This window comes from Syngnathus leptorhynchus, chromosome 2, assembly GCF_054491065.1.
Source record: "Syngnathus leptorhynchus isolate UIUO chromosome 2, UIUO_Slep, whole genome shotgun sequence".
Taxonomy (NCBI): Eukaryota; Metazoa; Chordata; class Actinopteri; order Syngnathiformes; family Syngnathidae; genus Syngnathus; species Syngnathus leptorhynchus.
Window position 1 is genome coordinate 5,414,304 of NC_141196.1, and position 25,505 is coordinate 5,439,808.

At 50.8% G+C, this 25,505-nt stretch overlaps 2 protein-coding genes across 3 annotated transcripts; both read right to left on the minus strand.

Moving 5' to 3' along the window:
* Positions 1-2,093: 2,093 nt before the first annotated feature.
* On the minus strand, positions 2,094-11,534 carry znf219 (zinc finger protein 219). The gene is made up of 5 exons (XM_085933646.1): positions 11,459-11,534; positions 7,903-7,974; positions 5,831-7,817; positions 5,596-5,748; positions 2,094-5,124 (listed from the first exon to the last, which is right to left on the minus strand). Exons 1-5 carry the CDS (start codon positions 11,495-11,497, stop codon positions 4,118-4,120), a joined length of 3,258 nt encoding a protein of 1,085 aa, XP_085789772.1. The 5' UTR covers positions 11,498-11,534; the 3' UTR covers positions 2,094-4,117.
* A 3,405-nt stretch (positions 11,535-14,939) lies between these two features.
* arhgef40 (Rho guanine nucleotide exchange factor (GEF) 40) lies at positions 14,940-25,430 on the minus strand. Of its 2 annotated transcripts, none has more exons than XM_085933509.1 (26): positions 25,321-25,430; positions 23,728-23,817; positions 23,548-23,655; positions 22,629-22,914; positions 21,520-22,555; positions 21,057-21,274; positions 20,852-20,980; positions 20,670-20,775; positions 20,512-20,605; positions 20,364-20,444; positions 20,116-20,232; positions 19,917-20,015; positions 19,715-19,860; positions 19,088-19,226; positions 18,892-19,011; positions 18,618-18,809; positions 18,096-18,551; positions 17,682-18,019; positions 17,360-17,609; positions 17,202-17,291; positions 16,854-17,066; positions 16,245-16,439; positions 15,977-16,157; positions 15,724-15,813; positions 15,551-15,657; positions 14,940-15,442 (listed from the first exon to the last, which is right to left on the minus strand). In XM_085933509.1, the coding sequence occupies exons 1-26, from the start codon at positions 25,321-25,323 to the stop codon at positions 15,416-15,418; spliced, it is 4,911 nt and encodes a 1,636-aa protein (XP_085789635.1). In that variant the 5' UTR covers positions 25,324-25,430; the 3' UTR covers positions 14,940-15,415. The 2 variants fall into 2 exon arrangements, with proteins under 2 accessions (XP_085789635.1, XP_085789627.1); XM_085933501.1 differs by having other exon boundaries at positions 21,520-22,558.
* Positions 25,431-25,505: the final 75 nt, after the last annotated feature.

Consider the following 25,505-nt stretch of genomic DNA (forward strand, 5'->3'; position numbering starts at 1 on the left):
GCATTGTGCTCTTAGGGCAATAGTAAAGATAGAACAACGCTCTCGTGGGTAGAAATAGTAAGGGGCACTTAGTCAGTATTCGACTCGTCGCTCTTTCTATTGAAGATGTCAAAGTAGGGCCATTAAAAATAGTGCCTTAATGGCTTTATGTAAGACACGTGGGTCTGAAATGGTCCTGAAGGGAAAAAGCGGCTGGAGAAGCTTATGTTCTGCTATGAATGTTTGATGAAAAACACACACACACACACACACACACACACACAAATATAGAGGAGAGAAAGCAGCAGGAAGTCCCTCTAGTGTATTTTTAAACACGTCAAAGCATTCAATGTCCACATTGCTCACATTGAGGACCATCGACCATAAAGATTAATATTGTGTAGAGGCCGGTAGGTCTGCGTGTGTGTGTGTGTGTGTGTGTGTGTGTGTGTGTGTGTGTGTGTGTGTGTGTGTGTGTGTGTGTGTGTGTGTGTGTGTGTGTGTGTGTGTGTGTGTGTGTGCGTGCGTGCATGTGTGTGCGTGCACGAGCATGTATGAGTCAAAGTACGTGTGCGAAGTACGTGTGAGAGAGCGAGGAGAGGAAAATCCAGCAAACAGCTGTCACAGAGCGGAAGCGCTGCAAACAGGAATTCTACCATTACATAAGGGCTCTCCTGCATCCTCCCAAAAAGTGCCAAAAGTCTTTGCGGGGGTGAACATGCCACCCATGCCAACGGATCTCTCAAGCTGATGCCAACGAGAACAGTCAGAATGTGAGTGTGTGTTTATTTGTGCTGAATAGAAGCCGGTAAGAAGAGTGAAAAGGAAGCGGCTTTTAGCCCGAGGAGACGAGCTGTCAAACCAAGTCGTGCACGGCTTCTGATGTCAAGTATGCACCATGCAGGAAAAAAAAAACAACAGCTAAGTGAACAAACTTCAATTTGACCATATCGGCAGAAGACATACTAAACCAAAATCAGACATGAACTCATTATCATTCATTCATTTTTCTTTTCTTATTTCTCTGCTAACCTGTCACGCAGGTACAATGGCCATCAAAGCTAGTTTGAAAACTTGTTTGATGATGCCGGATGGAGCAAGCTTGGGTTAGCTTTGCGCTAACCAGAAAATAAAACTATATTAGCAGAAAATTTGAAAAAAAAAAAAAAAAAAAATGCAGTTCAAGAAATGGATCTATGTTAGGACCAGTCCAGCGTATAGCCAGAGCTCATAGAAATTAAAATAATAATTAATCTAAATCCAACACATACAAATCAGGCAGGCTGCCACCAGCTGCCAATACATTTACTGCCGTGTTAAACTTGTTTTGTTTTTCTGGTTAAAGCCCTCCTGCAAATAAAAAATAAATAAATAAATAAATAAATAAATAAATAAATAAATAAATAAATAAATAACGTAAGGTTATCAATGAGCGCTTGGTGACAACAAACGCAATTCACACTGGCTTTTAAATGTTCTTCTAGATGGTGATTAAAAGTGCAAGTGTTTGTAAACTTTTGAAAATAAAACTGAAGTAAACGTGTTTGGCAAATGAGCTGGTTGAGTTTGAGCGCGTTTGCATTTTGTGCAGCAGGCCTCCGCAGTGCAACAACACTGCGACAAAAGCACAAGAAGAAGAAAGAAAGAAAGCTGGAGAGTTGACGCCGCACCTTGAGATCGAGGAAGACTCGGGAGAGGAAGAGGAAGAGCTTGTGGTGCATGATGAAGATGAAGCATTGGCTTACACTTACCTCGCTCATGGTGCAAAAAACTGCAGCGCTTCTGGACGATGAAGAAGACGATGAGGAAGGCGAGTTGCCGCCGCCGCTAAAGTCAGCAAGAAGAGAAAGAACAACGAGAAGCGGGGAGGTAGAAGAAAGAAAAGAACGAGAAGAAAGGGAGAGAGCAGAAGACTGCGACTGCTGCTGCTACTGCCACTGCTGCTGCTGCTGCTGCTGCTGCTGCTGGAGACGGCGGATGCTGCGAGAGCGAGTGAGGCTGCAGCTAACTGGGGAGGAGGGGGAGGGGAGGAGGAGGATGCTCGCTCGCTCTCCTCGCTTGCCCCCCACCCACCCCCCACTCATTCAACAGGAAGGCTAATGGAGCGTCAAAAGGAGGTCGAGCCCGGAGCTGTCGATCAACCGCTGCGTGCTTTTGGTTGATTGTCTGTGTGGCCGCTGCTGTTGCTGCTTCTTTGCCTCAAAAGCTCCAAAGTTCATCAGTGAGCTGACAGACGAGAGCACTAGAGGGCGCCATTCCGTCACCAACAGATCAACATCGAAGTATCCAAATTTAGACTTTACACAGATAAAACTGTTTTGTGCCAGGGGGATGCGTGTAGTTTTTCTTTACGTTTATTACCGGCTCCGTGTTTTGGTTTTTATCTGCCTCATTTGTTTGACAAATGAAAATGAATTTTCTCTTGCGTTTACTCTTTTTGTTTCTGCTGCAGACACCTGTTGAAACGCGTGGCCTATTTCAAGCAACGTCAGCGCATCCGCCGTATTGGACATGGCCATTTTCAAAGTAAATGCAAACACGCCTGAGATAACCAAGAGTCCGTTAAGGACATGATGATACTCAAGTACACATCTAATTTACAACTTTTTTTTTTTTTTTTTTTTTTTAAAGTATCCCCGAGTGGCTGTTCTGCTGTACAACTTGAGTGCGGTGAAGAGAAACACATTCAAGCACGTCATCTATTTGTTTATTTATTTTTTGTTGATGTTGATGATATTAGTCACGACTAGAATATGTTAGCTGACTCGGCCCTCGCTGCAATGGCAGTCAACTACTCGAGAGCTCAAACCCTGCGCTGCCTTGTGACACCGGTTGATTGACAGGCGGTAGATAAGGTGGAAATATTCCAGATGACCAATTGCAGGTTGGATTGCGGGAGGCTTGATATTAATATATATTTTTTTGCCAATTTAGTGCCGGGCACATCACCATACATTCAAAGCAAGCTCTTCTCTACACCAAGCCGATGATCAGATTGCCGGGCTCGTTTGAGTCAGGAGGAGCGGTTTACTCGGGTTTGTGCTCTCACTCTTTAAAAATAAAAAATACACAGTACCAGTGACACCTCTAAACTAGCTATCTGAACAACATTCAACAAGACTTTTCTTTTCAAACACAAGAGCATGTTTCAAACATGTCAAACACACACATGGAAGTCCAAGAAAGGCCTCTGGGACCACAAATGGACGGATGGGCAGGGAAAGAAAATGATTGATCGCCGTATAGTTTTAGTGTCTCGTTGGACAGATTTGGACCAGATTCAATCCAGTCATTGGACTTGACCCTACGTGCTTGCGTTCGGGTCTGGCCTCAGTGCTTCCTAATGCCGTCTTACACTACTCGCAGTAGCTGGTCTTCATAAAGTAAAGAAGTTAAGTACGGTCGAATGATGACATTATTGACGAATGAACTCATCATCACGTCCCGAGTCGTTTAACTCTCAAGTGAGTCAAGTCTTTTAATTAAGGTCATGTCAAGTTAGAGGTCAGTCCACTTCTGTCCGGTCCAAGTCACATCGACTCCAGTCTCCGCTTTGGCGCAAAGGACAGACAGAGCGAAGCCGCTTGTACAAAAACAGACCAGGAAGTGCTTGAAACAGAAGGCACGGTGGAAATGACGCTTATTAGGAGCGTCCAGTCGGAGATCGGCCGTACATTCCCGCGGAGACACACAGCTCGGACCGGGAGCTGATCCGTCGCGAATAGGAAAAAAAAACAAAAAAAAAACATTTGATCGACTAAAAGAAGAACAAGTTGCACAGTGCTGCGTAAGGACATTCAGTTCACAAACACCAAGTTCATTTTTCCCACCAAACAAACACCATTAAAAAGCTTTTTTTTTTCTCTCTTGTGGTAAAAGCTACACTTTCTACTGGGACATCTTTGCTTTTGTTAGTCTTTTCATCATTGCCTTTGCACATTCTTATTTTCAGCTTTTCTTAATTCACAAAAAAATACCGGAAGCGCGGACATACCCACCTCCAGTCTGAAAATGTTGATGACCAGAATATTCCACCCCTGAAGTCTGGATGTGGACCGCTCTCACTGGAATGCTTCTTGACCTCACATATGTGTTTTGGAAAAAAAAAAAATCTGGAAAATGTGCGTCCACCTTTGTTTTAATCGGCGAGGACGTTCTCTTCGTGTTGGTCCTCCGCGCAGCTGCTGCCCTCCTCTTCGTCCTCCTGCTCTTCATCATCATCACCGCCCGACTCGCTTTGGAGAGTCGGCCCGACACACAAAGGCCAGTTGGACTCGTTTTTTTCACTGCGATGGTCCAGAGGGAGCCCATTGGGGGTCCAGTTCTGGATTGAGGAGCCTTCCTGAGCTCTCGCTTGGGACTCGTCGGTGTGTCCCCAAATCCCGAGGGAGTCGGGTCTGTGGCAGGATCCGGCGCCCTTCGGGGCCCCGTCCTCGTCGTCAAAGGCGGACAAAGCGCTAATTTTGCGTCGGGACTTACTGGTGTGGTTGACCTGGAGGTGCATGGTCATGAGCTCAGCAGAGGATGTTCGAAATGGACAGTCCAAACACTGCTTCAGTTTGGTTCCTTCTCCTCCAGCCGCTCCTCCTTCTTCTTCTTCTTCTTCTTCCAGCCCTTCGAGGCCCGGCATGGGACGACGGGACAGATCGAGAGGTTCAAAGGTGCCCGACTGATTCTGGGTGGCTGACGCTGGTTTGTCGGAGGCCACCACCACCCGGTTGGTGGTAAGGGGCTTACGGCGGGAAACCTTGAGGACTTTTGGAGGAGGAGACTCCCTGATCCACGTTCCTTCCATTCCACCAGGGTAGAAGGCCCCCATCGCCCCCGATAGGTAGTGGTAATGGGTCTCGGGGTCAAGGGCTCCTTGACTGGGACGATGCTCCTGCTGCTGTGGTAGTCCAAGGAGCCAAGATTGCTGGGCGGGCCCCAAGGACGGACCGTCCGAGTGAGCTTTAGGATCGGTTTGCGCTCGACGTCGCTTGACGGAAGTTAGACCGTTGATGGCGGCGACAATTTTTCCCACGGAGGAAGTGGCGGAACCTGAAGAGTTGCGTTGCTCCCTGTGGTGTCGCTGAAGGTGGTATTTGAGCGAGCCGGACTGGGTGCCGGCGTAGTCGCAGTGGGGGCACTTGTAAGGTCTCTCACCTTGACAAAACAAAATAAGGCTTGGTCATGGAAAATTGCATTGTAGTAACCCAATGGTAAGGCAGAGGGCAGTGTTACATCATCGATTGAAATCAAAGCGCCAGATGTGTGACCAATTGGAATTCTTGAAATATGACCCGTCAGCTATCGGTTACCATTGATGGACAGTACGTAAATGAGCACAGAATCATTGTTTTGGGAATTTCAGCTACATTTGACATTATTTGGATGGATATACAATTGAAAAAAGTTGCTAGAAAATAAATCAAGTCTAAATAATAAATCCATTTCATTTTGAAAAATGTTCCACTTATTTTCCATTTCCAATTTCGCAGACCACCTGCAATACCGACAATGACCACTAGAGGGCTACGGACCACCGGTTGACAATGCCTGTCGTAAAACAATTTCCCAAGCAGATCCGCTGAGTCATGCTGACAATGTAGCTTTGATTCAGATAAAGCTTCCTACCTGTGTGGACTCGCAGGTGCACTTTGAGGTGATGGGATGAGCGGAAGGCTTTACCACAGTAGGGACAATCCTTGATCCCTCGACTGCGGACGCGCTCCCTGCTACTGGGAAGAGAAGCCACAACGGACAGCGCCCCCATGGTCCCGTTTTCTCCTGTGAAAGCAGCACAAGCAAACATGAGGAAGGCGGTGAATGCAGTGAGCAAAAAAAAAAAAAAAGTTGGGACGATGCTGACCTTTGAAGCCGCCGGGCATGACAGAGGGAAAGCTAGCCACGGCTGCATGTTGCACTTTGGATTCCTGCCTCAGGTCATCTTGGCTTCCTCTGGCTTGGCTGGAGCTGCAAGTTGCGTCCGTGTCACCTGCAGCGCCTTCTTCTTGGGTCTTGTGAGCGTGAACACGAGCGTGAACGAGCGCCTGCTGAAGGCTGCGGAAGAGCTTTCCGCAGTCGGGGCATTCCCACGAACCCTCCCCTGCGCCGAAGGCTCCTCCGGAAGCTCTTTTGGGATCCGAAGCGTCAGCGTAGGCTCTGAGCCGATCGCTCTCTCCTCCTAATGTCCTGGTTAGACGAGTACGGTGAGCCCTGTCTTTCTCTCGCTTCTGCTGCTGCTGCTGCTGTTGCTGCTGCTGCTGCTGCTGTGCCACAGCGAGGCTTCGAGCCACCAGCTCCCACCAAGGGGTTTGCTCGCCTCCTTCGGTGGTGCATCTGGGCTCCGTCCTCTCTCTTCCCATCTCCCCTCCTTCCGAGCTCACGCCGCCACTGTTGTTTCCCCTCTCAGCCACCTGGGCCACGGCTTGGAGTCTCTCCGTGCAACTGGCCCCGCCGCTGTCACCGGGGAGGCCCAGGTAGCCCAGGATTGCCGACTTGCCGGAAGTCGTCCGCATCCTGCTGGCAGTCTCCTTTTCCGCTCTCCCTTGCTCTGCTCTGCCAGAACCCTGGTGAGCCAGAAGAAGGCTAGAGTAGAGGGCGTTTAGAGACAGGTGACCCAAAGAGCTTTTGGCCTGTGGGTCGGCGTCACTGCTTCCCAAACTGGCTTTGAGACCGAGTTTGTTGAGGTGCACTTTCATGTGGTTTTTGAGGAACCAGGGCTCCTTGAAGCCCCGCCCACACACCTGGCACTTGTGGTCCAAGGAGTCCTTGTGCTTTCGCATGTGTCCCTTAAGGAACCACGATTGAGTGAAACGCTGTCCGCAAGTATCGCAACGGAATGCCGGCAACGAGGACGATCCTGCTACTTTGGCGGGTGACGAATTCTGGGGAGCTTCTGAGGTTGCGCTGACCGGATTGGAATTAGAAAAGGCTGAAGGCAAAGCGGGCCCTTCTGGTGAAGGGTGACACTCCTGCAGATGGGACGCCAGGGAGCCTTCCTGGTTGGCAGAGAAAGGACAAAGCGTGCATTTGTACGGGTTGTGCAGAATGCGGACGTGGCGCGCCAATTCGGAAGCCGTGCGAAATTTTCCTTTGCAGGCATGGCAACGGAATGTCGGCGGGGCAGGAGCGGACGGCGTCCAAGGAGCGAGGTCTTGGTTTAGCGGAGGGCTCAACCTCGTGCTGTTCTGGACGGATTCTGTACTTTTGAGCTCATCCTCTTCGTCCTCGTCCTCCTCTGGGAGCGCGTGTGTAAGATTCCCGCTCAGCGAGAATCTTCCGTGCTTCTGAATCCGCTCTTTTTTGTTCTGTTGGACGATGAGGTTCTGTTTGAGAGGCGCTGAGGAGAGAGCGCTCCGATAATGCGATGAGGCCTGGCGGTGTCGGTCCAGACTGTGGGCTCTGGCGTGAAGGGACAAAATGCTTTGGAATCGGAATCTCTTCCCGCAAACGTGACAGGAGAACCGCAGCGACGGTCCTGTTGCTGTCCTGGTGAACGCGTCCCTCTGGAAGAGCTGCAAATCCAGCTCATCGTTGCAGCTTCCGCTGGGTCCCGAAGAGAGAGCGAACTCCAGAGCTCCAAAGCCAAGAGGGGGGGCCGAGGGCGTGGCCGGCGGGGAAGAATCCAAAGTCGGACTACGTCTGGCTCCAGGGAAAAGAGCCACGGCCGGGGTGGGGGACGGAAGAGCGTCGCCGTTCTGTTGCTCATCTGCTTGGTCCTCGTGGTCCTCCTCAGCAGAGAGAGGCGTGCACGATGCTGCCTCCAGACCGTGAGGGGATGCTTCCGGGCTTTTGGCTTGGGGCAGAGGCTCAGGGGAGCAGGGCAGCAAAAACTCTGACGGGGAATCCATCCTCTGCTCGGACAAGATGCAAGCACACACATTAGCGATCCAAAAGAGAACTGAGCGGTCGGTTCTCGGCGGCACTGACAAAACCTACCTGGAACGTGTGTGGCGTTATCCCATTCTCCAGGGTCTCGGCCGGCGGGGGTGCAACTCCTCCTTCGATCCCCTGCCAAAAAGCAGAAGACGATGCGTATTAAAACTCCGAAGCTGAAAAGCAAGCTTCTCACTCAAGTTAACACAATAACGCTCATGTCCACACCACTTATATGATGAAAACGTACATAAACAGCATTTGTGCAGATAAGAGCAGGTGTTTCTTTGTTCTTCTGTCTTATCTTATAAACCATGGAATTTGGCAATAAATGGCATTAAATGGCAATAAAATTATTGAATCTAATCTGACATATCTTTCTTCTTCAGTGTGTGTGTGCGCACGTATGAGTGTGTGTAACAGGTGTGCACTTGTTACACACACATACACATTAGCCTTGCACTTGTGTGTGTATGTGCTTGTGTGTGATTATCTGTTCGGACACCGGCTCCGGACAGGAAGGGCGGTATTTGGACTTCCCAACACGCCCTTCCTGTGTGCACACATGAACATGCACTTGCAGATATTTAGGAAAAGTGGCTGCGATGGTTTTTAAATGAAAGCTGCACACTCGATAGTTCATTTGTTGGGTTGCTCAGATCAGTCATGGCCCAAGATGGAGGCGTGCCACGACACACAAGGTCACGACGTGTGACGTATGTACGTGCGTGCGGATGGCAAGCAGCCGGATGACTTTCTAGCTGGGCTATGAGTCACAATGATGTCGCCCGCCGCTCACAGGTTAATCCACGCTGATTGTTCTTTCTCTCCTGTCTGTCTTTTTCTCGCCCTGACTGTTTCCTCCCATCCCCCTCTCTCTTCTCCTCTCTCATGTCTCTCGCTCGGTCCCTCCCTCCCTTCGTCAGTCGGTCCATTATTCACTAATTTTCTTTCATTCTCTGCCCCCCTGCCCTGGCCCCCCCCCACACACACACACACACCACTCTCATCCTGCAGTGCTGTGAGTTGGCACCGTGCCAGAGAATGCTGATATCAGCTGGTAGACTGGAGGCTGCCAACATGGCGAAGTGCAAAGAAGCCAAGGCACAAGAGAAAGAAAACATGCGGCGCTTTTACAAAAGAACATCAACCCAAACCTGCTGTGTGTGTGTGTGCGTGTGCGTGTGCGTGTGCGTGTGCGTGTGTGTGTGTGTGTGTGTGTGTGTGTGTGTGTGTGTGTGTGCGTGCGTGTGTGTGTGCACGCATGAGTGTAAGCTAAATGTATCTGCAGCATTTTCATAAGCCCCGGCTGGGCTTTGTTCTGCCATGACGGATCCTGTCACTACGGTGCCGCCGGGCCAACATGGTGCCAAGCGACGGCCGCGGAGGTGGAAGGAAAGCCCAGAGAACCGTCAGAAACGGATCAGCGCAAAATGGCAGAACCTAAAAAAAAAAATGAAATGCCTCACATCCTCAGAACGTCAGCTCGGGAGATTTGAGTTCTCAAATGGCAATTTAGTCAGTCCGTTTGAAAACGGGATTGACTTTTTTTTTTTTGTACTTCAGTCCAATCAGTATAACATTACAGAGTGTGAGCACTTTTGTACCAGCACTGGGGGGCTACCTTAAGAGGTTCTACAAAGAATCCAAATCACTCCTCCACTTTTGCAGAAGCGGTAAACAGTGAGCAACAACTGGACCTATGAGGAACCTATCAGTCATGAAGACGATGGTAATGAGAACATTCAATCCGCAAATGGCTGCCCTCAGTCATACAATTTGACCACCTCCACTAAAAGCTTGTGTCCGCCTCCAGGGGGCGCCAATACAATATGATGTCATCGTGTAACTATTCAGACTTGATCCTAAAGTGCAGGTTCGTGCACGTCTGGCTCAGCGCTTCTGTACGTTGTAGCGGAATTCTACAAATGCTTCGGAAAGGTGCCGAGACGACATCAGTGTACGTTACTCCTGATTAACCAAGTCCAAATTCTTAAGGTTGCTCTGAACAAGAGGTTACCGATGACGACTTGCGCATAAGCTAACGATATGTGACAAAACAAGAACTTGCGATCTTCATATTGGACGACACCATAGTAGCCAATAAATTACGACATAAGAAATCAAATGTGAATTTATTCCCTTTAAAAAAAAAAAAAGTCTAACGGACCATACACAGCACACTTTTCATTTAGTTGGTGAATAGCTGATTGAAAGGAATGCGTCAAGACAAGCACGCTAGGAGACTGACGCCAGCAAAGCTTCCTAAACGCTTTCTGGTGATGTCACTTTGGAAAAACAAATTCAAATTCATTATCAACAGTTCTATCCTTTCGCAAAAGTAGCACGTTGACCTCATGACCTTTTCTACAAATGTTAAGGAAGAGTGCAAGAAAGTTTTCGGCTGGACTTTTTCCCCTTGCATCTACGCCACTATTTTCTTTTTCTGAATGATTTTTTTCAAGCTTCCGATTGGCCACCGTGACGTCCACTTGTTGCTTTGGAACTCAAGTAGTAGAACATCTACGAGGGCACCGCTTAGTGTGGGGGGGGGGCTTCTAATGTTACAATACCGCCAGGCCAAGCCCGGAATCACAGACGCACATACACACTTAAGGAGCCACCTGGACAGCGTGCACAAAGACCAACAGGACAACGTCCGTGTCATCTTAAATAAGAGCATGCGCGCGCACACCACGCACACACCTGAGCATGAACTCATCTGCTACATCCCCAAAACAAAAATGAATAAAAGCAAAGAGTCGTGAACGAGAACAAAAGTCACGTGACTAGAACTTTACAGAGGAACTTCCTCCTGATTTGCGTCATCACGTTAAAACATTTTTACGAAAGAAGACAAATCGTTTCCAAAAAAAGTGGCAAAGTAAAGCGAGCCGATAAGTGAATTGAAGTCATGTGAGGCGCCGGCTCCATTTTGCTCCCCAAATGTTCGAGGGCAGCACAAGGAGGAGGAGAAGGAACGGGAGGAGGAGGAGGCAGGAGGAGGGAATCGCGGATCACTTGTAAAAAAAAAAAAAAAAAAAAAAAAATCTTCACAAACGAACGAAACGAATTCAAGTTCCATGCGGACCAGTCAGCACACTTCTTATTTTTCTCCTTACGTTCAACGTCCGGAACAATCGGATTATGCATGTGCGTGTTTGCGCGCGCCCTCCCTGCCTCCGCAACAAAAGACTGATTGCCGCAAATCTGCGTGAATGCTAGCTATTTAAGCGCCACATGTAATTTGAGCTCCGGTGACTTGGGTTTCGATTCTCTCGCGCAACTTGCTCAAAGTTAGCGAAGACAAGAACGGAAGAAAGTCCCATATGTGACTTGTGTGTCACGCGTGTCGCGCTCACAAACATGACGCACGCGCACGCGCGCACGCATTTCTAAAGGTGCGCGCGCGAGGCTCCACGCATGAAAAGTGCTTTTGAGCACAAAGCCACGAGCTGACAATAAGCTGCAAGAAAATGCGATCGGGGAGCAAAGTGCACGTCGAGGTAAGTCGGCGCGCACACATGTACATGCACGCGCGCACATACGTGCTCAAACGCACATCCATGCACATTTGTCGGACGGGCAGGCGGCAGCAACGGAAAGCGTTCGTACTTACGCGTGAGCTGGCTCGCAGATTAATGACGCGACACGTCATGATTACGTTCGGCTTGAATTAAATACATTACGACTTGGGGAAAAAAATGGAAATCAGGCTTGTGTACAAGCATACGGCGGCTCCCCCTCCCTCCCTCCCTTTCTCTCTCGCTCTCTCTCTCTCTCCCCCCCTCCTTCCCTCAATTCTTCGGGGTGGAGGGCTCCGTGTAGGTTGGAAATGTTAATTATGATCTCAGCACGGGCTCCATTTTACAACAGCTCATCGCGCCGTCCCAAATATGGCAGCTGACACGCAGGAGGGAAAAGAACAAGAAAAAAAAAAAAAAGCGTTTCAGTTGTCACACGGATGGAGGCTAGCCACAACAACTTCTTTCAAGATGACAATTCAAGAGTGAGGTCAAAGTGGCAAGCCGGAATATCGGCTGGTGTGGAAAAAAAAAAAAAAAAAAGAGCCTTTTTACCCCAAGTCACACTTGTCTTTCCGTCTTTTGTTTGGCGGGAAAGCTAAACTGCGTCCTACTCCGTTGGCTTCTGTGGGAAAGGCAAGACGGTCTGAAAGACGGATCGGCCCACTTATTCTTCTTTTCTTCAGCGAGCTTGTCAATTGTTCTTTACTTGTCCCAAGCTCAAGAGCACGCTACTGTAGTCAATGGCATTGAGTGGCAAGTGTGCTGCCACTGAAATAACACTAAAATAGGTCTGCATTTTTAAATACCTTGACTTTAACGAAAGATAACTTTTGATCTTTTGAAGTGCTTTGTTCAAGTTTTTGGACAAAACAACAGCAGCACTTTTTTCAAAACATGGGAATTATTATTCTTTGTTGCTTCTTGAGTTCATTGGCACGCTTGGGCCTTCTTGGAAGTGTCAGCGTTAGAAAGGGGCCTACAACTTGTATTTTGGTGACCAATCAGACAAAGCTCCAAAATTCACCTCGAAGGTGGCCATTTTGTCTTAAAGCAGCCATTTTGGGTCATTTCCAGAATTTGGATTTTGACAAATTCCAATTTGGTATTGGTGCAAATGAGGCCCAATCTGGAGCAGGTCGACTTGACAACAACACACTTGACATAGAAAGCTTTTAAACGCCAGTGGTTAGCCTTGCTAGCTTCTGCTAGCCTCGTCGCCTCTCGTCTAAGAACAGAACCGTGTTACGTGTTGAAAATAAACGAACAATCTTCATTCTTCCACTTTCATCCACGAAAAAAAATATTTGCATAAAAACTGGGCACAATGTCCCCTTTCTGCTTGTGTTTTTTTTTTTTTTTTCAAATTCAAATCCCATTCCTAATACACAAGCTTGACTTTGCTTCCTTACCACCTTCGAAAGTAGACACCTGCGTTCCTAAAGAGTCCAAAAGCGCTGCGTTCCTACACTGTCCTCCGATGGTCCAAGTGAGGATCCAAACTCCTTCCCCGTCCCTACACACACACACACACAAACACACACAAGTGTGAGGAAGACAAGAGGAAGCGTCGACAGACTGATGAAGGTGCCGAGTACTTGCCTGGAGTTGACGAGCTGCGGCGGCCTTCGGGTTTGATGCTCACCACACATTTGCTGCGATTCCAAATGTCTGTGCTGACATTCGACATATCTGCTGGATGAGCCATTGTGTGCCGCATTTGTGTCAGCAGTCATGCCAGTCTACAGGAGCACACATGTGTACATTTGCCATTGTGCGTGTGTGAGTGTGTGTGTGTGTGTGTGTGTGTGTACAATAATGGCATGAGCCGCCGCCTGTGATGCTTTGATTGTTTGCTCCGCCGCAGCAGAAATGCACCAATTAATATGCAGAGAGAGCGTGAGACACACACACACACACAAATAAGAAAAACAGCCATGAGGGAGAGGGATGGGGGCGAGGGTGGGTGATGGAGGGAGAGAGAAAGAAAGAAAAGAGAGAGAGAGAGAGAGAGGGGCAGGCGAGATGGCAGACAAGAGGGAGGGGGTATGAAATGAAAGATAGGGAGACGGGTGAGGTAGCAGTACATGTTTGAGTGGGGAGGAGGTGGGGTGAGAAAGTGTGTGTGTGTGAGTGAGGGAAATCAATGGAAGGGAAGAGAGATTGATTTAGGGGTGAGGAGGAAGAGGAGGAGGAGTGATATGTGGCTAAGGCGGCTGTCCTTTTTGTCGCAGTGTCAGTGTATTGATACTGTAATACACTCCAACCAACCAACCACACACACGCGCGCGCGTGCACAACAATGCTACCGTGACAACGGCTGTCACGGCGACGCCTACTGGCACAATGCTGCCACAATAGTGAGGGCACTGAAGCGGCACTCACGGGCAAAGAGGGAGCGGGGATGAAAGGGAGTACGGACGGATGGACGGACGGACGAGACGTGATGAAGACGAGAGATAAGATTACAAGTGGAAAACACGCGCACGCACACACGATGCTTTGACAAAGCATGTCTCCTTGCAATCAGCGTTTTATTCTTCTTATTGTCTTACTTGAATGGGCAACTTGTTGGAATTTGTCATAACTTGTCCTCGTCTGCATGATTGTCATGACTATGCTATGCTCATTAAGTGTATTTTGGGATTTATTAGAAATGGTGCTATATACACAATGCGTAATGTCTGTTTGCATTCGTCAAAAGGTGTCAGTCAAAAGGTGTCAGTGCTTCTGTCTGCCTGGGAGTCGTGCGTGCGTGCGTGCGTGCGTGTGTGTGTGTGTGTGTGTGTGTGATGTAGTGTATCAGGGCCCTCCCCCACCCTTGCGTGTTGCTAATATGATGTAAAAAGCTAATGGCATGCAAATGTCTGTTGTCCCGGTAACCAGGCCTGAAAAATCCCTTTGATGTCTCCCCCCGACTCATTCTCTTCACGTTCTCTTTGTTTGCCACCATCAACACCCCCCCCCCCCCATTGCCCCCTCCCACCTAACCCACCCGCCGCTCTGTCTCTCTGCCTTCCTCATTTCAGTTCGAGTGAGAGGGGGGAAAAAAAAAAAAAGTTCTAATTCCACTTTTTGTGTCGCCGTCTTTCTTCTTGTGAGCCCTCCACTGAGCTGACCCGTCTGCCGCTCATTTCCCATCATTCCCACCTCGTGTGCCCCCACCCGTGTGCTGCCCCTTCCTGTTGCCCCCCTTCCTTTCCTTACAGCCAGGCCTTTATCTCTTAAACCTCGCGTGCATGCACGCAAGCACGCAAGCACACACACACACACACACACACACACACACACACGCACAGAACCGCAGCCTTTTGGAGGATTTGATCCCTGCAACTATTTGATATTGTACTGCGTCTATTAAACAGCAGAGAGAGGCGGGGGACGGGGTGGGCTCAGCATGAAACAACTGGCTGTTCTGTGGAGAGACCATCGCCCCCCCCCCCCAGAACCCTAAAGATGCAACAGTTAATCCATCAGTCAACCTTGACAAAAAAAAGTCTCACATATTTCCCCTTCAAATGATCACGTAAGCAGCTTTACCACGCACGCGCACACACACGTATTAATTTCCATCCAGTTTTAATGTCCAAGAAACGTGTCAAGGAATGTGGTACAAGAAGGCGGAATCCCAGACCCGAAATAGGAAAAATATTCACACAACAACGCACAAATGATCATTTGATGAAGATGATGATGCCTCTAGTGGGCACAGCACCGAAGCGAAATATCAAAAATCGAAGCCGCGACACCTGCTAAGTCTCACGCGCCACCGGAGGCTACGCGCCATTTCCTGTTTACCATCAGAAAGCTGGGTCATGTGACTCAGGCGGCCGTTCGGGCCGAGCGCTCGCTTTGTTGGCGCACAATGGGCGCTTTTGTTGGCGCCATCCGCTCCGGAACCCTCCGGGACTTTGCCAGCTGCCGAGACTGGCGCATCCAAGATGGCGTTTGGTTCTGGCTTTCAGTGGCGTCTGGCTGCTGCAGATGTGACGTGGCCGTTGAGCTGGTCCACGTGGGTCAAGAAGCGTCACTCACTTGGGCTGCCGGGACAGCTACACGGCAGTGGAGGGTGACTGACCCTGCAGGGGGCGCACACACACAGTATTAATGTTGGGAGTGACATTTCCCAGCTACTGCCACAATTCTCCAATTTCATTCATTATTCATTTATTCATTCTATAAGGCACCTGAGAGCAGCTAGCGGAGCTCCTCCTGGTGCCCCTCCCTGATGCCGGGGAACCCCCTCCCTCCTTGTGGCTGCCGACGGACGACGAGTCAGAGCAGCTGCTGTGCACTAAGCGGGTGGGAGAGTTTGTAGAAATTGGACGGAGCGCAAAAGATGCGGTCGCGCGGCCCTCACCTCTCTCCAACTCGCTGGTTTGACTCCCGCTGGCGTCCAGCAGCAGCTTGCTGGACACGCCAACGCATAGCGACTCCTTCAGACACAACTCTGCAAGTGGAAATTTGGACATTAGAGAAACGCTCCAGAAGTTGGGCACTCCAGTCACAAGACTTGAGTCGCCATCTTTATCCAACTTTGCAAAAACTCCAAGGAACTTAAACTTAATGCAACGCGAGTCTTTCACGCTTCCATTTGAAAATGTCCATCTCACCTGTGTTGTTAATGGCGTGGGTCCACAATAGGCGAGCCACGTCTCGAGTCCAAGCCTTGCGCTGCTCTTCGTCCCGAGCCTGGAGCGTGACGGAGTCCCTGAGGCGAGGAGCCTGTCGTATCCAAACTTCAAACTTGACGCCGTCTTCGCCCAGGCTCTGCGTCAAGCCCATGTCGGCCGTCTGGGAGCGGCGCCGAACGTGACGTCGCGAGAGTTAGCGGGCAGGCAGTGGCATCCCAAAACATTTGTAGCTTGACGGCTTTTGCACCTTCATGCTGTGTTTGTAGCTGTAGGTCAAGCGTCCCGGTCCAACGCCGCCACTTCCGCCGCTCTTCTGTTTGGTGAAGATGACGATGTGTTGGTAGAGGAAGACCCTCCTGACGCCCACGCGCTTCCGCCGGGTGCCGCCGCACACCGTCAGCTCGCCCTGACGCACCAGCTCGCCGCGTTCCTCCACAGGAATCTGACGCACATGATAACAGCTCATCTTCCCGAAAATGTTTATGCCATCATTGAAGAGTTTGGACAATAGTCAGGCAAGATGGAATTTCCAAGTGCAGTACCGCATTGTGCCACAAATTGCCAGGCAGCACTGAGCACTCCTGGAAGACATGTAGTGTAATTAAGGGCAAGAGGAAGAAAATGAAAATTGAAAATGTTGGTTTGAAACATGGAATATTCAATTCGCCTTTGAATTTCAACTGTACTCCGTCTCTCATACTAAGTCAGACTAGTTTTGCAACTCAGCCACAAGCCCAGAGAGGACAAAAATAGAGGGCTGGTATTTATTTAAAAAAAAAAAAAACACACAAACAATGGCTGATTAAACTTTTCATCTCAAAAGTCAAAGCAGAAAAAGTGGGACAGGCCCTCTCACCGGACACCCGATGATGAGGTCACTGGCTCTCAGGTCCTCGCCATTCTGCTGGACTTGTCTCAGGAAGGAGAGGGTGGAGTCAGAGGTCGGGTTGATGGCACCCAGCTCCACAAGGGCTTCGCAGTACTGCTCCAACCTCTGCGGCGGCGCTTGCAGGCACTGAGGGAAGCACAGAGGCGACAAGGGGGAGGCGGCGGTTGCGGGGAGTTTGGACTGACCAGAGGGTGAAGGAGGAAGGGAGGAAGAGGACATTGAGTCAGCATTTTTGGATGGATGGTGGATTTAAACAAGCATAGCAGCCCTATTTTACAGATGATCGTTCAACGCTGTTTAACGGTGGTGACTTACTTTGAAGAAGTCTGTAGCTTGTGTGACCAGCGACGAATCCGGTTCCGCTTTGGTCCGGATGTAGTGAGAATAATGCAGGAAGTGCTCCCGCTGTGAGAAGAAATCAGCACGACACGTTGAGTGAGAAGAAAAGCTGCCGCTGTGGACTTTTCACTCACAAATTTACTGAAGCAGTCCTGCTGGAGCAAGCTTTGCACCAGCGCGTCCTCCATCGCGGGCAGTAGATTTTGCGAATGGAATTCGCTCAGGGCGGCCCAACCGGGGAAGAGGGCGTCCGCTTTGCCTCGAATAGATTCCGGCGCCTCCGAAAGTTCCAGCAGGGGGAGGTAGGTCTCCTGCACCCCCTTGAGAAGGGCCACGTACTGTCGCTCGCTGCTCAGCATCCTGCACCACAGCAGGTAGAGTTTGCTGCAGAGGAACACAAAGATGGCAGATGAAGGATCAATGGATGGACCAAAAGGCAAAAAAAGCAGCAGATACCTTTGAGCCGTGGATCCGGCCCGTTCCGTGCCCATCTCCCTCTCGGTCCTGCCCAGCAGCACATGTTGCCGCGGAGAGCCCGTGTGGTCCACCACTTCCTTACTGCTGACCTCCACCCCCCTGATCAACACCCCTCCTCCCCCTTGGACGGCAGCGGCCATGCCAGTGGTGATCACTGGGTCCACTAGGGCCCGGCGTCTCAGCCAGGACTTGGGGGAGGTACGGCACTCGGGGGCTTTGGGATTGCCGGCACCTCTGCGGGGGGCCAGGAGGGCCTGGAGGTCGAAGCTGGGGTGTCTCTTTCTCGGGGGCTTGGGAGGGAGGGGCGCCTCTGTGGGCTGAGAGGAGACAGACGTGGATAAGAATGCCGAGGCACGGCTGGAGAAGCAGGAAATGAAAATGGACCATGCTCACGCTCTTCTTCAAAAGGTTCTGCAGAAACTTCCCTCCACCCCCTGCGCTCTCCTTTTTGCACCCCTTCTCATCTCCTATCTTCAGCGTGGAGCAGGTCTGCGGTCTGAACAGCGAAGCCAGTGAGCCCCAAGACTGGAGTCCCCCCTCGCCTCCTCTGGCCCCCGGTTCCCAGTCGCCCTCTCCGTCCGCATCCCACAGGTTGCCGGCGAGCGACGTCTTGCCCTTCCCCTGGCTCTGGTTTTGGACTCGCTCGGACTGGAGGAAGCGCGGCTTGACCTGCGCGACCGTCTGCTGGTAACGCTCCACCGTACGACTCCAGAGATCAAGCAGCTCTCCGCCGCCCAAGTCCACGGCCAAGGAGCGGGCATCCTGGAAACGGGACGGCGGAATGGGGGGGAGAGAGGCGAGGGAGCAGACCGGCGAGGTGGAACACACCTCATCGCACCACTGAGAAGCCTGGAAGAACAAGAGACATGTTCAAGTCTCTAGGTGGGTGAGGGCACGGCGCTCCATCACGCTCACTTCGGTCAGGGTGGAGAGTAGGCGCTGCGTGTTATCCAAGACGGTCCAGCGGTCGGACAGACAGTGGGACATGTCTCGCAGACGCTCCCTGAACGCCGGTACTTGGAGCTGGATGTCATTGAGGCCCGGCCAGTCCAACTCGCTCCAATTCTCCAAGTCGGTGAGCACAGATAGAGTCCGGCTGTGCAGCTCCTGAAACAAAACCAGATCTTCTCCGTTCTTCACACGACCATGAGAACTTTTCTCAAGAGTGTTAACGGAGCTATTTTCTCACGTTTGCCGTTTCTCGCAACTTTTTGAACTTCTGTTGCTGGAGCGACAATCTGCTCAGCGAGAGAGGCGGGTCTTTGTAGGTTTGCACCTGCGATTGAACTCGACGTATATCCTCGTCACACTGCAAAGTTCAAATTGCTTTTTGATGCTGCTCGCAGCAAACCGTTTTTCCCGATGCGCTACGTTTGCCGGCTCACCTTTTCCAGCCGGTCCACCAGGCCGGCCAGTCGGTCCAGCGCGTCCAGGTCGCGAGCCCTGCGGTTGGATACTCGCACCAGCCGATGGAGGGCATCGTCCACGCTGTCATAAAGTTTGGAGGCGCTGTCCAGCGCGGCCCTTGTAGGGGTACAGACGTCACAGTTCTATCAACGGGGGTGAGCAAGAGCTCGGCTGCTCCGTCTGTTTTTCAAACTTTGGAATAAAAGCGAGCGACTTTATTCTCTGCCTGCGAGGTTTCTGCTGAGTGGAATATGGAACGTACACAGGGCGACATCTTTGACCCTCCAATGTCAAAATGTTTTCTATCGGTCTCATGTTGAAATCTTTGTGAATTTGCGCCATCTTGTGGCGACAATAAGGGCATTTGACATTTTGGTTATTCGACTCTTGTTTCGATAAGGGTGGCTATTTTGTTCTTTCCATTTGGTGTTGTGCCCGCGACCCTCTCGAGGAGAAGCGGTTCCGAAAATGGATGGATCATGTTTTGTAGTTGTTATGTTTGGTTATTTGTTGAACCCACAAAGACACGTTAAATATCAAGATCACAGCTGTTGGTCAAACTAAGATGTGAAATCAGCAACACACAAATTGAAAACACAGATTACCTGCAATCCGGGGACGTCCGCGCCAACCCACCGTTGGTCAATCCCGCCAGCCAGGCCCCGCCCCCTCGCTGAAGCTCAGTCAAGCGGTTGTCGGCCAGTACGCTGGCCATGAGTCGCCGGTGCTTCTCCGAGCTCGCCGAAACCTCCTGAGCAAGCCGCGATCAGATTTGCTGATTCATGCCCGGGAGACGCTGCCACTCACCTTGATGTTGTCAACCGTTGGCTCGGCATCCATCGACTGCAGCGCTTCTTCCAGCAGGAGGAGGGCGCTCTCGCAGCGCTCAGTCAGACTCTCTAAGCTCTAAAGAAGAATCCCAGGTTAGTACGTGTCATTCATCATCAAAACAATACCATCTTTGGGGAGTTGAAATGGAAATGAACCCGACGTTTGAGTTATCTACCAGTCGGAAGGAGAGCCAGTCTGAGTGGCAGTGGCTGAAATCACCGCCCATTTCTGTGGGCAGCTGTTGCCTGTCTACAAACTGCTCAAGGACTGCTGTTCCTCGCACCATGTGGACCTGGGATTGACGGGACGAGAAGGAAGGGGAGGGATTGCACAAATCAGAGGCTGCAAGTTCTCAAAACATGACAAGCTAAAACCAGACTCACACACTCTTTCTCACCAAAAATAATTTCACGTGCGGCTCACCTCTGTTGCCTCCAAGTTATAAGACGGCAGCTGCTTGTCCAGCAAGAAAAGCACCGCTCCGAGACCACCAGGAACCAGCCGCTAGAAAGCGACATGGAAAGTTAGGTTTTTTGCTTTTTCAGCAAAGCGTCTCGGCGTGACTTCTCACCTGGAATAACTTGAGCGCCGAGAGGCAGAGCGAGGACGGCGGCGAGCGTCTGCTGTCAATCAACACCGTCAGACCTTTTTCTTTGGCTGCACACCTGAACGTTGCGAACGGACAAGGGCTGTCAGGAACCGCTGCCATCCCCTCGCACCAGATCTTACCGTGTGATCCTGTGGTAGCAGGCCAGGACGCGTGCCATTTCCTCACTGCTGCCAGAATCTCCAATATCTGCTATGACAAGGCCACGTCCCAATCTGTCCACCGTACCTGTGATCAGTTTTCATCACTCAACCGACCAGTTGAGAAACCAGTCACGTTTTTATTTTTGGTTTTGTTTAAATACCTATCAGCCGTAGCTGTCCAGACCGGAGGAGCTCTGCGTCTAATTCCCGTAGCAAACGAGTCTCTTTACACGACTCTGTCTCCTCAAATGCGGCTGATATGCCGTTGCAGATGGGCAGAGATTCCGCCTCTGCCCCACGGAAACGAAGGAACATTCACTCATTGGCTGGTGTCTTGCGGGAAAGAAACGTCCCGGTTCATCTCACCTGGGCTGCCGGTTGCGGCGCTCTCCGACAGGCACTCGCCGTCGGACGACGGTTCCGAAACGCGTTCCTCCTCTGCGATTTGCCGCTGCGGCGTTGAGCCAGAGCAGAAAGCCGAGTCCAGATGAGGAGTAGCTTTCCCCTGCGGTTTGGAGCCCGTGCGGAAAGCGCGAGCGCCGGACCGACCCCTCCCTTTGGCTCCCCTTCCCTTCTTCTTCCTCCTTGAAGTGAAGAACAGTGAAGGTGAACATGATGCCAACTTGCGCAACATCATGATCTCCACAGTGTGAATATTCACTTTTGCCCCTATTCGTGGGACAAAAGTTTTTTTTCTCTCTTGGTGAGAGCCAGGTTTGATATTTTGGTGACCTCCGTAATTCACATCAAATATTTGAAGCAGCTCTTTTTATGAAGTTGCGCGAAGCAGTCATAAGTGAATATTTGGATCTGATCATGCCGGGCTTACCTTGGAGCTCTGAAGCCAGAAGCTTTGACTTCCTTGCCTCTCGTGCACTCTTGAGTCTTCTTTGTTGCATCGTTGGGAGTCACATGATTGATATCCACTGCACCACTGCTAGCCTCCATGCTATCGCTAGCCACAGCGGCAAAAGTTGTGTCCGGTACATCCCCTGTTGGCGTCGCGGCATCACTGTCTCCACTGGTTGGTTTGTCCGTGTCCTCGAAAACAGAATCTGAGTGGGACCCCGGGTCGGAGCAACCCTCCACCACGTGACCCCCTGTGTCGGGGAACTCTCTGGGGAATAGAGTGCTCTCAGAGTCTTCTCTCCTTGCTTGCGTCACCTTGTTGATCTCCCCCCCAACGCCAGGGCACCTCATTCCTCGTCCTTCTGCATCTCCTTTGCTGAGATGGCCGCCTTTATCGTCACAGTCGCCCTGGGCTGGACACGGGAAAGATTGCGTTCCCGCGCTTGTTTGTGTGACTCCTACTACCACATTCTCCTTGGGGGGAGTCAAATTTGAGGTAGCTCCGCAGATGCTTCCAAAGCTGCCGGAGCTGTCCATTTGGCCGCATCCCAGCAGCTTTCCTCTCCGTAGTTTGATGGCATTAGTCCTCTTACAAAGCGGCAAAGTCTTTGTTTTGCATATCCCGTGCATCTCCAGGTACCTGTGCTTCATGTCAACACCTCCATCCGGTCCTCCTCTTGGCTCCAACAGCTCCACGTAGTCTCCGTCCAGCTCGGGATGTCTCGCAGTCCGCCCAAGCCCATCTTCGCTGCGCCGCCGTCGGGGAAGAACAGGGTCCGAGGCCAAGCCGTCCGGCAGCGAGGCATTGTCTTCCTCCCCCTCCTCCTCCTCAGCCCAGCCCCAGGAGTCTCTGCACCAGGCCTCGGAAAGAGCCTTGGACACGTAGCCTTCAGGCTTGGGATGCTGGCCGGCTTCCTCAGATGGGTCGTGGATGAATTCGGGGTAGACCACCTCCTTCCACGGGAGGCGCAACACGCCATCACAGGTGCTTACCAAGCAGGTGTCGAGACCACCACCTGCTACGTTGACGGGAGAATAAAAGTTACTAGGGACTGCTGGATGGATTCAAGGCCTGAATGGAAGTGTTACCTTCCCTCCTGTGACCCCGTTCTTTGTTGATGCTGTGCAACCACTCGCTGGTGAACACAAGGGGATGCTGAGACTCAGGCACGAGGATTTCCTGAACAGTGCGCCCCCCGGGGGCCAGACACTTGAGGGCCAACCTGGGACAGCGAGTAGAGAAGGGTACCACCTGCAGGTAAAAGTCATTGGCGCGCAGTAGCCTCCAGTCCAGGGTGGAAAGCTGGACCACCACTTTGTTGCCCAGACAGAGAGGCCAGCCGGAGTGGAGGAACAGGCAGCCCAGGTACTGAGACTAAGGAGAAGGACATAGTCTTAAAATGCAGGCATCTGATGGGAATAGCAACTTTCAATCAAGTTTGGAGAACATTGAGCAGGAACTTTGGATTAACCAGATGTCAGCTCAGCTCTTTGGAACTTGCTTCTCTCATAGCCCGCTGGACCCTCATTCAATTCACATCCACATTCCGCCTGTGTTTATTTTCACTCCCTTAAAGCTTTTCTTCCACGGCGACTCCCTCTCGCGGCCCCGGTTTGGACTCCGGCCCGTCATGACTTTGGCACTTTAAAAGTCGGTTGCGGTTTTCTCGCTCCACTGTGTCCGACCCCTACCGCCCTCAAAGCGACCACGACGTGTAACGTTCAGGAGCTTCCATTTTTTTTTTGATGCAGGTGAAGGAAGCCAACAATAATATTTCTAAAGATCTCCCTGACTTTCCAGTTAAAGGTCGAGATCTCTTCGTTTCTCTTTTTTTTGCTTCTTTCACATCTGGAAGGAATTATTGACATGACTCACCATCTCACTGCAGCTCAGCGACAAGAAAAAAACAAGCCACTTGCGAGTGCACGTGTCTGCGGTGCGCACACGTGCGCGCTCGCAAACTCAACTCACTGAGCTCATCTGACGAAAAGACAAAAAAAAACTCACACAGGCGTGCTGCTGGAGCTTGTGAAGGAGATGCTTGGCGGGGACAAAGTAGTCCAGGAGGTAGCGAAGGCTGTCTTGCTGGTAGGTGGACTCCAACACGGTGAAGACCTTGGTGGAGGATATTTGGCCAGCGCTCAGTTTGTTGGATGGCAGTAGCCGAGGCACGCGTGTGATGCATACCTGCGAGAGGAGGGGCGGGGCGGTGCTTTCGAAAGGTGGGTACAGGGATGAGAGCGCCCCCTGCACGCAGTCCTCCATGGCCTCAGAAGCCTGATTAGGACAAAAGAACAAGAATCAACTTTGGTTTCAGCTTTAAGCAGACTCACACAGGCAGCACAGTCACTCCTCTGGGTTTCCTGTTGAACATTCTGGGGAGTGTCAAACATTTCCTTGCGGGGGCTGGCACTCAATATGGAACCCTGATTCTCCCGCTCACACACAAGGGGTATTTATTTCCGACGTGGCCTGTTGACATGGCAACATATGCAACTACTGCTCTCACTTTCTCAACTTTGTTTGTCCAACCGCCCCCCCCCCTCTCCCTTCCCTCCGCTTCTCGTAATTGTGTTTTCAGTCCCTCAATTTTCCTCGTGTTACCTCCAACCGACCACGCGTGTCATCTGACAACAATTACCTGGGTTTCGTCTCCTGCGGGAGGTCGCCATCATGAAAAAACAAAAACAAAAAAACAAAGGACAGAAAAAAGCTTGCACCTGCATGGACAAGTGAGGAGCATATTATTGATAGATTGTAATGCTTCATTTCAACATCCCGAGTGTCAAATTCCACTTAGGCGGGGTTTGAGTGGAAAAGTGTAGAGTGGGTGTGAAGGGTCCCAAAGTTGCTCTAGGAAAGAACGATTTGACTTTCCAAATTCTGAGTTTGGTGGTAAAAGAGAAAAAAGTTTTTTTTTCTCCTCTCTCTCTCAAGTTGGACACTTAAGTTCCACTTCCATCTTTGCAAAGAAACAGTGGCATATGTTGCCGCCTGACCAAAAGACAGAAAAAGATAGACAACTCCAGACAGAATGTGTTTTGTAAGAAACAGAGGAGGGGCGAGGTGGGGGGGTTGGTGGGGGTCAGAACGGTGGGAAAGCTGAGCGTCCATGATGGGAAGCAGATGTGAGGAGCGTCCACAGACTTGAGGGTTTTGGCTAGAGAACTGCCAAAGAATCCCCAACGCAAAAGGGAAAAGCAGACAAATTCTGTGGACGACTTCCAGCTGCCTGCGTGCATCATGGGAAATGAGGTGCCTGTCTCATGTCCGCCGGGGACAAGCGACTCGATTGTCTGCGACCGGCACACGTCAGAGTTGCGGAATGGACTCGGGTTGATGCGCTCCACATGCATTTGTTGATCAGTTGGGACTCACATAAGCTGTCAACAAAGGCAGGAAGTGGCGTTAGCAGGGGATGTCTGTGATTGGCCCCTCGACTTTCATTCGCGCCTCAGAAAACAAGACACAGAAGAGGAGCATGTGTGTTTTCCCCGAAAACTGGCTTCAGCTTTTTTCCTTTCACTCTCTCTCTGTCGATTTCTTTCTCTAGTGTGGAAAATGCTGCATCGGGTCTCAAGGCTCCAAGTTCCCCCCCCCACCCCCCCACGCTCTTTCCCAAACACACTTTTTCTTGTTTCATGCCAGCGTCTCCTTCCACTGAGAAACAATCCGACTACATGGAGAGTCCTAAAAGTCATTTCTGGTGAGAGTCCATCTAAAAAGTTCAATTGGGTTGAGCAAAACAAAAGAGCAAAAAAGGCTTTCATGGGATCTTACCATGGCTGAGACCGCAATCAAAGTCAGTCCACGGCTCCTTTCCTAGACTGGCTTCCTCTCGGCATCTCCGCTGCACTCTTCAACTCTTAACAGGCCGTGTTCTCCTCATCGTACTCGCCGCTGCAATTGCCAGCCTGGAAATGTACAAGCTGCAAAGTCCTCACTCCCACAAACGTCCCACCACC